The sequence below is a fragment of the Carassius auratus genome, chromosome 42 (assembly GCF_003368295.1).
Source record: "Carassius auratus strain Wakin chromosome 42, ASM336829v1, whole genome shotgun sequence".
In the NCBI taxonomy this organism is placed as follows: domain Eukaryota; kingdom Metazoa; phylum Chordata; class Actinopteri; order Cypriniformes; family Cyprinidae; genus Carassius; species Carassius auratus.
In genome coordinates, this window is record NC_039284.1 from 7,486,071 (window position 1) to 7,497,715 (window position 11,645).

General features: G+C 37.8%; 1 protein-coding gene across 1 annotated transcript in view; it reads left to right on the forward strand.

Moving 5' to 3' along the window:
* Positions 1 to 10,046, forward strand: part of LOC113060533 (leucine-rich repeat and fibronectin type-III domain-containing protein 2-like) — a 102,595-nt gene extending 92,549 nt beyond the window's left edge. The window contains exons 3-4 of the mRNA XM_026229519.1: positions 3,893 to 5,288; positions 8,574 to 10,046. Coding sequence (XP_026085304.1) covers positions 3,913 to 5,288; positions 8,574 to 9,540 — 2,343 coding nt within the window. The 5' untranslated portion in view covers positions 3,893 to 3,912 and the 3' untranslated portion in view covers positions 9,541 to 10,046. The remainder of the gene's footprint in view (positions 1 to 3,892; positions 5,289 to 8,573) is intronic.
* The last annotated feature ends 1,599 nt before the right edge of the window (positions 10,047 to 11,645 follow it).

Below are 11,645 nucleotides of genomic sequence, written 5' to 3' on the forward strand. Positions count from 1 at the left end.
AGCAAAAATGCTACAGCAAGAATAAAAAAGTATGCTTTCTTTCTTCCCGTACACATTTGGGTGGTGTTATACAAATCTTCCCAACACATGACATGTGGGGGATTGTTTAAACGAGGCGTTTTAGGATGGCTTGGACTTAGCTTTTATAAAGTATATATCTTTGGGTTTGAGACTTTAGTCTTTGCAAAATGTAGAGATTGTAACTTACTGGTTTTTGTGTTATAATAAAATGTGTAATATATAATATAAATAAATAATTTTTCCTGGAAAAGTATGCCATCAAGAAACTGTGATATTACCAACATAGCACAACTCACAATCCATTCACTGACTCAAAAGAAAGTTTTCTTCTTTAATCTACTAAAGGACGCCATTTTATAATAACCCTCTTTCCAATACCATATATTCATTTATTGTACCATTTGTCATCTTTGGAAATGTGTTAATAAAAAAGTAGTACTTTTAAAAAGAGCACAGAAGTGTTGATTTAAGAATATGATTGCAGAATGTAAAGGTAGCATGATATCATATTGTATAATTAAATTAATTCCATAAACCTGTGCAGAAGTACATGAAGAGCATTTTCTGAACTTTAAGTAGTCAAAGACAGCATGTGAAAAGAATGATTACATCATAACCTTGGTGTGCTTATAGATGTTGATGTTGATCTTCACTTGGGATTTCATTCTGCACAATTTTCTAGTGTTATCGCATCTGTGTAATTTGAAAGCTTAAAGTGTCAAAGAAACAAATAAAACAGGCAATCAGAGCAAACCAAATTTTAAGATGGTGGAACTCTATGATTTTAGCTGTAAAGCTTTTTTTTTTTTTTTTTTTTTGATAATAAAAAATACAAAAAAACTTTAGAATTACTGTCAATTTAAAAAAAATAATAATTAAACAATAATAATGATAATAATAACAAGAATAATAATCTTCATTTGAACATTGTTTTTATATTTAAAAGGTATGATAAAGTAGAAGACAGCTGTGTGCTGTTAAGAAAAAAGAGAAAATCTTAGTCCATTGCACAAATATTATGCCAGGTACAGAATCCATCATGCAGTTAGACGTCATGAGGATTTCAGAGCAGCGCTGTCAAACTGACTTCCAACTGTCATAATGGTTAGCCCATGTCCAATCAGGCATCTGCACTGGGGAGTTCTCCCCTGGATCTCAAGTAAATGGCCCTCCATACCATGGCAGCTCTACCTTCATCTTGCACTTCAGCACTTTATGATTGCGAAGCCTAAGCTTTTACCTCGCTTTTGGATGTTAGCCGTCTCTGTAGTCTTTCACATCCTGCTGTTTCATGGGCACCTTCTCCTTCCCTTGATAAAATACTTTTTGATGTGCTCTTACACTCTTTCATGTACTAAAGCTATGATTCTTTGGTCTTAATGTCTGCTGATCTGACAGGAAATAATTTATATGATTTTGCAAAACGCTTAGAAATCTTTTTTGTTGATTTTATTTAATTTAGCAAAGACCAGGATAAGCTCATTTAAACATTCCCTCCGACAAATGAGCTGAGATGTTTGGCTCATTTGAAAAAAAAATAAATAAAGTAAATTCCTTCCCACTTTGCCAGTCCATCTTTTTCCATCTGATTTGGATGAAATACAGATGTGTGCAATGATGATGAGGGTTGAGTTCCTCAGCAATTTTTCTATATGTGTTTGATGGCCTGCACCATTTGCAGATTATAAAAGGAATTAATAAAGTTATGAGGAGTTATGAGAGAATTGGCAATGCAGAAAACTTACCTCAGAAATACAAGCCCGTTAAAGGGCAAGCTTCTGCTTTATTCAGCCTAAACAGGTTTTAGCTGTCAAAAATGACAAATATCCCCTTGTCCCAAGCACACTTCTTATAACTTTACACAATGCGATGCAGTGTGAGTCCGGAATGAAAATTGAGTTTTATTCTGCAAAGTGTATATTTCAGTTGATCAAATATGTGATGGTCATAGATTCCAACCAGTGTACTGTAGCACTAATGAAATGTTTAAAATGCCTATGGTTCAACATTCTTCCTTTTCTCTTTATTAAGATTAAGTGTTTTTTGTTCTGTGATGTTTAGACCAATATGCATGTTTTGATTTTTGTACTTTGCATTCTTATGCATATTTATTCTCTTGTTTGTTTGTGGCCTTTTGAATTTATTGTACAGGGAAATGGAGATAGAGCAAAAGGTGTAAATGGGTTCAGGACTTGAGAATGGCAGGTCGTATGTGTTGCTATCAACACACAGCTCTGTCACATTGTTGCTCTTTCATAAAATTGTAAATAATCTGATTTCCTGAGAATAAAATAATGAGAATTAGTTATAATCATGAAGTATGCTCAGAAGGGAAGTAAAGAAAATATGTTATTGCTCAGAAAACATCACAATGTTCATTGTTTGCTTCAGCGTGAAATTATTTTAGACTAGAAAATGTTCAGTTTACGTGAAAATGTACTCCTAAGTTCTTTCCACATATCAATCGTTTTAGTTTTAAATATTGCATTTCTCCAGACTTTAAGACAAGTCATAATTTGTTAATGTGCTAGTAGTCTTCTGGGTTTTTGTAGTAGCCTAGAGGGGAAATTGCTTGACATGTTATGGTAATTCTGCTGTTTGCTTTTTAGCAAAATGCAGCCCTGGCAGAAATATCTGGCATTACCAAAAGCTGATTGCATGTCAGTCAAAATGCCAATGAAATATCCATCCCCTGTGTGCAACAATTTATTTATTTTGTAGCAGACAGTTTTGATTACATGGTTAGATTAATCACAATGTTATGCTCCATAAAATCTAGCTGATTTTCTAAGATGAGTTGCAGTCTAGTTTTCAGTGTCAGTCAGAAAACTCCCTGTTTTCTACAAATACTCATATCTGTATGCTTCCGCTTATATTGATATATGCAATAAACTTAAGGTTAGCAAACAAGATATGTTTGAAATATCATAAGATGTTGCTACCCTAATCCCTGTGTACTGGAGTTTATAGGAATCTTAGAATATATAATTTGAAAATATTGATGAGATAACGATGATTCATTGTATGAGTGCTGCTAGCTGGGAGAATTATTATCCTTCAATTCTCACCTGGAAATTAAAATCACCCCTTTTCCTTCTCATAGGCACCTGAAACAGTTCCACCATCCCTGCCCTACCATTAGAGAATCAGTCTGGCAGAGCGCTGATTAAAATTGATTTAAGTTTTGAGTATATTTGGAAATGATGGTACAAATGTCTACAGGAATTATTGGCTGTCATCTGAGGGCAAGCACAGTCATCCATTCTCTCTGTGTACTTCAGAATTCACAGACGAACATAGCATTAAAAACTCTTGCTTTAAACATATTTTATTCCTCAGTGTCTTCTCAATGCTTTGACAGGGGTATGAGGATTGCAAAGTGAACTCACGGGCAGTCGTAACCTAATGGATAGAGAGATGAACTTGTAACCTGAAGGTTGTGGGTTCGAGTCTCAGGTCTGGCAGGGATTGTAGGTCGGGGGAGTAGATATCCAGTGCTCTCTCCACCCTCAATACCATGACTGGTGTGAGACCCTTGAGCAAGGCACCAAACCCCTAGCTACTCGCCAGGTGTGTCAGCATTGGCTGCACACTGCTCCAGGTGTGTGTTCATTGTGTGTGTGTGCATTTCACAACTCACTGCTGTGTTTGTGCACTTGGATGGGTTAAATGCGGAGCACCAATTCCAAGTGTGGGACTCCATACTTGGTCACATGCCATGTCCTTTCCTTCCATTCATAACTAAGGCTAAAATTTGCTCAATAGGAGGACTTTTTTATTTTTATCAGATAGCCCTTGCAGAGGCAATACATCAATTGTTGCTTGTATGGCCGGATTGGACTGATCTCTGTTTTTCCTGTTGTCTTTCCAGGTCCCTGCTTGTGATTTACCATGGCCAAAGTGCTCTGCAGCCTCCTTCTGCTGGGAAGCACAGTGATGATCACCACCGCCTGCCCTAAATATTGTGTCTGTCAGAACCTGTCAGAATCCTTGGGCACACTGTGCCCATCCAAAGGTCTGCTGTTCGTTCCCCCTAACATTGACAGAAGAACTGTGGAGTTACGCCTGGGGGGAAACTACATTATCAAAATTACCCAGCAAGACTTCACCAACATGACAGGCCTGGTGGACCTCACACTGTCACGAAACACCATCAGTTTCATTCAGCCCTTCTCCTTCGTGGATCTTGAAACGCTGCGATCGCTGCATCTGGACAGTAACCGGTTGACAGAGTTGGGCCCAGATGCCTTGCGAGGCTTAGTGAACTTGCAGCACCTCATCCTAAACAACAACCAACTGACTCATATCTCCAAAGAAGCTTTCGATGACCTGCTGCTTACCTTGGAGGACCTAGACCTCTCCTACAACAACCTACGAGGCATACCCTGGGAGGCCATTCGCAAAATGCTCAACCTACATCAGCTGAGTCTGGACCACAATCTCATCAGCCACATCGCTGAAGGCACTTTTACTGATCTTGAAAAGCTGGCAAGGCTGGATCTTACATCAAACCGCCTCCAGAAGCTTCCGCCAGATCCTATCTTTGCTCGGTCACAAAGCAGCAGCATTTTTAGTACACCATTTGCCCCGGTCTTGTCTCTCAGCTTTGGCGGGAATCCTCTTCACTGTAACTGTGAGATTCTTTGGTTGCGCCGTTTAGAACGGGAGGACGATATGGAAACATGTGCCTCCCCTCCTAGTCTGAAAGGTCGCTACTTCTGGTATGTGCGAGAGGAAGAGTTTGTGTGTGAACCACCATTAATTACCCAACATACCCATAAGCTTTTGGTCCTGGAGGGACAGACGGCCAGTTTACGCTGCAAGGCCGTGGGTGACCCTATGCCTCTCATACACTGGGTTGCTCCAGATGACAGACTAATTGGTAACTCATCCAGGGCTACTGTGTATGAAAATGGTACTTTAGACATTATGGTCACCACCTCTAAGGATTATGGAACATTTACTTGCATTGCTGCAAATGCTGCTGGAGAATCTACAGCCTCAATTGAGCTCTCCATCATCCAGCTCCCCCATCTAAGCAATGGAACTAACCGCACAGCTCAGCCCAAGTCCAGGCTATCTGACATCACCAGCTCCACTAAAACGAATAAAGGGGAGACAAAAGCCCAACCAGAACAGGTAGTGTCAGTGACAGAGGTCACTGCAGTCTCTGCTCTGATCAAGTGGACAGTAAGCAAAGTGGCACCTAAAGTCAAAATGTACCAGCTCCAATATAACTGTTCAGAGGATGATGTCCTGATTTATAGGTAAATATAACAATTTCATTTAAACCACCAAACTACACACTAATCAGGAATGTACTTCCTCCTGCACTTTAGATTCTTTCTAAATATTTTTGTAAATTATCATTAGATTAGAATTCGAGATAAATTATGTATTTTGTAACTCAATTCAGTCTTCCAAGGGAATATGGTTAATATAATTACACTTAAAGGTTGACTCACATATGTAAAGATTCATCTTAGACATAGCTTTTGTATATGTATGCATATATGTATATACGGACCTATCTTAAATATGTTAATGGTGTTCTGTGGTTGTTATAGCTATGACAATAATGACTCACTTATCCTTTAATGTGTAAACTTATGTCTAAACCCACCAACAGCACTTTATCCATCCACCAAAAACATTTACATTGCAAACAATGAAATAAATATAAAATTTAGCAATGTTAGCAAATACATTTATATTGATCAAATGACTATAAAAGTTTATGGTAAAATCACAAGCACGAATGTGCCACAGTCATTTTTATTTAAATGGGCTTATATTAGCTGTTAAAAGACTGATCTCACCAACTTTTAATCCAATGCAACATTTTCTCTGTGTGAAATAATGTGTAGAAAATCATATTCCATCTAGACTTTTTTTTTTTTTTTTTTTTTTTTTGCATAATACAACCATTATGATCATCACCATTACAAGCCTGAGGCAACAGGAGCTTTTAGAATATGCTTTATCCTTTTGATATTCATTTCAAATCACTACATCGTTTCTTTATATCTACATGATCTACTACAATTTATAATCAAAGTGATAGGAGCCCACATCAAACTTCCTAAATGTGAAAGGTTATACATAAGCATTAGGCTATCTAGTTTCCCCAACTTATGTAAAGCATATGATCTACAAAGAATGAGTATGACTGTTCATTTACTGGTGCCTCTCTATTAGTTAATGACTTAATGCTAGTGAACTGGATGTGACATTATAGATCTGTTTTCTTCCCCGTGTCTTGGAAGAGCGTGTTAACTTGGATACTGGCAACAACAAAGAAAAAAAAAAATCAATCACTAAGGCTTGAGTGGAAAAAGGTTGGGCTCTCTTGTGAATCTGTCAACATTAAATGTAGCGTCTTCTCCCGTGATGGGAAAGCAATTATTAATGAGTAATGGACTAGCTGGCATGGAGGCTTACTGTAGACAGTGTGTTAGGCTGCACTGTGTTAAATGATGTCTCTTACAAAGCACAAGATCCTATGATTTTTTTTTTTTCACCCCAAAATTTAACATTTCGTCATCATTTACTTTCCAAAAATGAAAAAGTGTATCTTAAGACTTAAATCTGTTAAGACTGTAATCATAAATCTTAAGACTATGTTGGTCATTCTTCTCCATAAACTTACAATGACTGGGAATGCAAAAGAACCATGAAATTTGTCCATAACACAATCCATGTTGAAATTACCTTTCCAGTGGGCAAGTGCTGCATAAATACATTTAGTTTTATGTATTTATTTTTTTATAAGGGAGGTGTTTATTTTCTCTACCCACTGCCCAGTTTTGAGCTCCTATTTTTTGTCTAATTTTGCATAGAACCCTAGAGACCAATAAATATGATTATTATTAATAATAATAATAATAATAATAATAATAATAATTATATATATATATACAATATCTCCATTGCACACAATTGTACAGTTTGTCTTCTATTTGCCCAGATTCTGTAAATAGCCTAAAATACTTCTATTGGTTCTATTAAAATACATAACCTTCTCAGAACAGGGTAGTTAGATCAATGTTTGACTCTAATTAGTATTCTAAGTCTAAATCCGCAGAAAGGTATCTGTAAAGAATGTTCTAGGTAATTATGAGCTAATACAGTTATAAAAAAAAGAACATTTGTGATTGCATGCCATCTGTACTCAAGGTGCGTTTTAAGTGCTACATAAAATATACCTAAGGAAATTTATTTTTTACATTAACAAAAGCCAGATCTATATTCTTACCAATTCAGGAACCTAAAATAATGTACAGTATGTTTGTAATAATGTGTGATTCAGTGTCGACAAGAATTTTGCGTGTTTGTCTAGTATTTTTTTCAAATAGTTCCATTTGTGTAATCCTCACTTTGCTTCATGTTAGTCAAAACAACTGCTTTTTATCTCTGGCTCCACTGACTGAACAATAGACCTAATTTCAAAATCATTTAATCTAAATGAACTTCCAAGGTTGATATGATCATTGCTTTGCAAGTAATTAAAGGGTACACAACATACACAGTTTCACCTAATCTCATGTTAATCTTGAGTACCTATAGAGTAGTACTGAATCCTTCATATAGGCAAAATGTCATTTGTTTTATCATATTTATAAAAGAAAAATACAGTTTTCCGATTCCCTACAGAAAAAGCAGAGATCCTAGAGGCATGCCATGGGCGGAGCTATAATACTGACGTTTTGTGTTGTTTTCCATTAACATACTGTATATTCACTTATGTGCTGATTTCCAACAAAAGACAGAAATCTGATGCAATTGTACTTACATGAATGGGGTCTTTTATCACAGGGATCGCTCCATGTTTTAATAGTAAACAATGTGCAAATCCAGTGTCGACCTGGACCTTGTTTATAAAACATTAGTCACTTAAATGACGAGAACACACAAAGGCACTTGATAACACTCCGTTGCTGCCACGGTAAAACTAACTGCATACACTGTTCGTGTAACTCTGGGTTCTTTGGGAAGCTGAACATGGTAACCTTTCCCTCACACCCAAAAACACACTTATTTGGAGACATTCTTGAACAAATCCGATGCAGCGCTGCCGAGTGCCGACGGTTTCCCGATGAAGCGTGTTGATGTGCGCGGTTTCGCTCTCCTCTGGTCGACATGTGCGCAGGCACACTTTTCCAAAAAAATGCTCATATAAGGGGTTCCACTCCTGCTACGTAATTAAATCCACGATCAAAAAAAAAAAAAAAAAAAAAACAGCCGAAACTTTTCTAAATTATTTTGTAAAACGAGAATGAGAATCCATCTCTTTAACACTGTGAACAAATCTGAATACATGAAACACCCTTGTACCCCCCTAAGTTTTCACCGCAATAAAATGAATAATGATTGTTTTCCGCCAACGTACAGAGCATCATGTGCATCCACAAATTAAGGCAGTGACCAGTCAGTATGTATATTTTAATGACAACGTGTTATATACTTGTGGTTTCTGTCTACTGCATCTATTTAACGATTAGTCTTCTGTTGAACTTTGAGAGTCAGTTTTAATCTCAGTATCTTATTCACAGGATGATTCCGGCGATCAGCAATTCATTCTTGGTCAACAACCTGATGCCAGGGATGCAGTATGACCTATGTGTGTTGGCCATCTGGGAAGACACCGCCACCACACTCACTGCAACAAACATAGTGGGTTGTGTGGAGTTCGAGACACATGATGACTACCCCCGATGCCAATCGATGCACAGTCAGTTTTTAGGAGGAACCATGATCTTGGTGATTGGGGGAGTGATCGTAGCCACTTTGGTGGTATTTATCGTCATCCTCATGGTACGTTATAAAGTGAACAGTGGGTTGCAGGTTGCAAAGTTGGTGACAGTGAGCAACACCCACTCCCAGACCAACGGAAGGCCACAGGCCGCGCAGAGACTTAACAACGGTGCTCCTACACTGCAGGCTCCAAAGACTGTAGTGGTGATGCGAGATGAAGTGGTGGAGTTTAAGTGTGGCTCTTTGCAGAGTAGCATGTCATCCTCTTCATCTTCCTCGGCTGACTACCTTGGAAGTGAGAAAGTTGAATCTTACAACCGACATGTGGATTCTCACACCTTGCCCAACAGGTGGAAGCAGTCATCAACTAAGGCACGACCAAATCTGGATAATCTACTTGGGGTATTTGCCTCTATGGACCTGAGGGTTCCCACAAGAGATCCGGGAGGACCATCTTCCTCAGGGGCTATGGTGATGGCCATGAGACCGGCCACTGATAAGGAGCCTCTGCTAGGCCGGGTAGATTCCAAGCTGGGGAAGCTTGTAATGCTGCCAACAGCGAACAAACCCAAGCGCAGCCACTCGTTCGACATGGGTGACTTTGGTGCTTCACATTGCCTTAGCTACCCACGATGCATCAGCAACATTTGGACTAAGAGGAGTCTCTCAGTCAATGGCATGCTCCTGCAGTGCGATGAGAGCGAGGGGGATGGTGATAAGGCAACATTTGATAGCTCTGAGTGGGTCATGGAGAGTACAGTCTGACAGAGATATCAGATTAAGTCTGCCAAAAAATAACAAAAAAGTATATGAACTTACTGTAACATGTGATGTCAAGAAGGACTCAAATGGCCGTAATGAAAAGACACCTCAGCAGTGGCCGTGACTTTGCAGTGCATGATTTTCCATGTCAATATTGTCCTTCTGTTCATTTGATCACAAAGACGTTCAAAGGTTTGTGTATGAGTTAGGCAAGCAGACGAGGCCAGGGCTAGTCCTGTTTATTGAGAGCTGGACAAAGGATATCTCCAGTTGCCTTCAAACTTTAAAGCAGATATGAATAAATACCCTAGAACAAGGGGAGTGGGGGTATCACAGAGAGGCAGGGGGAATAAAAGAAAAAAAAAAAAATATATCACTGTGCACTGCAGAATGCCAAGAGGATTTTCCTCAGCTAAGTGTATGTGCATCACAATGGACCAAATGTTTGAGACAGGACTACAAAATCTACCAGGTACTACAAAAAAGTAGTAGAAGAAAATGCAAATGTAATGATGTTTTGTAGGTTATTTTCTTTTGTTGTCATTTTGACTTTTTATAGTTAATTCTAGTGTTGCCCCCCCCCCCCCCCCCCCACAGCATTTTTCCTGAACAACTGGAGAATACAGTACAGTCTGTCACAAATACTTTACACTGAAGAGACATACAAATCTCAAGTTATGGAAGAATACATTATGTGCCTCTTTTCAGTTTATCAGTGCATCTATCACATTTGTTATTAGTTTCTGAGTTTTAAAGCTAGCTATTTAGTACTGGTACAGGACAGTACCAGTCAGTCTGTTTGAGGTCCATATTATTTATGCAAAGGTATATTTATTACATATTACATACTCAACCAATACACTGCATATCCAACCATGAAGAGACTCTGTTCGAGGTCCCCTTGGTCTACTATAAAAAAAGTTTAAAAATGGTATATACCTACATGGTTTGACTATGGTACCATAGTAATAGCATGTTATTCTGAAAAGTACCATGGCATATGAATATGGGAATCATTGATTAGATGGTATTAACATTTACTATCTAACCCAATCACTGTACTGTGGTACCCAATATTTTGCAAGCATTCCCCATTAGTATAATAAACTATTATGATTTTCTGATATTTCATAATAGGATTTGACCAAGCATTGATAACTTTATAATTATAGATCTATTCCCTCTGTAAGATTAGTTTTGTTAGTGTTGGTGATTTACGTTTGTACTATTCACAACAATCCCCTCAAGACTTAAGCCTGAAATGTAGGTCAGAGTGTTAAGCTAGACAGTATGTTGTGAAAGACATTTAGGACATGATCTGGATCACAGTTTTGTGCAGACACATTTATTCGTGCCAAATGGTTGTGTCAAGCTTGATTTCACACAGAGGTGAATCATGAACTGAGGAGAAACTGAGCTCCTCTATCATCATTGTGTCCTTGAGTGATGGCCCTTAACCTCAGGTTGCTCCAAGGGGACTCTCTTGCTATTAGTGCAGTTCAAGGTGATACAGGTGAAAAGTGTGGGTTACATGATTAGTAAATGATGAAAATCATGTATACTCATACATGATAAATCATGTATACTCACGATCTCAGATTTTACCATTTCAAAAATGTGGTGATACTTCCTTTGGACACATCTATAGTACAATTTAATACAATTTACTGGAATTTTAAAGTAGTATATAGTGATAGCCGTCATATATAAAGTGGTGGACAAGAGGCAGGTGCTGAGTTTGGGTGAGGATGCTAATTGGATTTTGTAGGTTCAGGTTTCTATGACCTTACCTTTATATTGTCCCTGAATATAAGGTATTATTTTGTTGTAATGATGAATATATATATATATATATATATATATAGACTTATTATTTGTACAAATCTCCAGCCAATCCAGTGTATAAACACATTGAAGTCATTAAAATGGCTATTAAATTTTGTTAAGTGTGTACTATAGATGTAGTGTCCCTAGGACGTTTTACCCAAAGGATCATAACATACAACGTTTATTTTTATTATTTTGAATAAATCTTTATTTTTCTATTTTGTGAAAAGCTTAAAGTTCCATTGCCTTTTTGTTTGTCTGATAGAATGTCACTGTATATG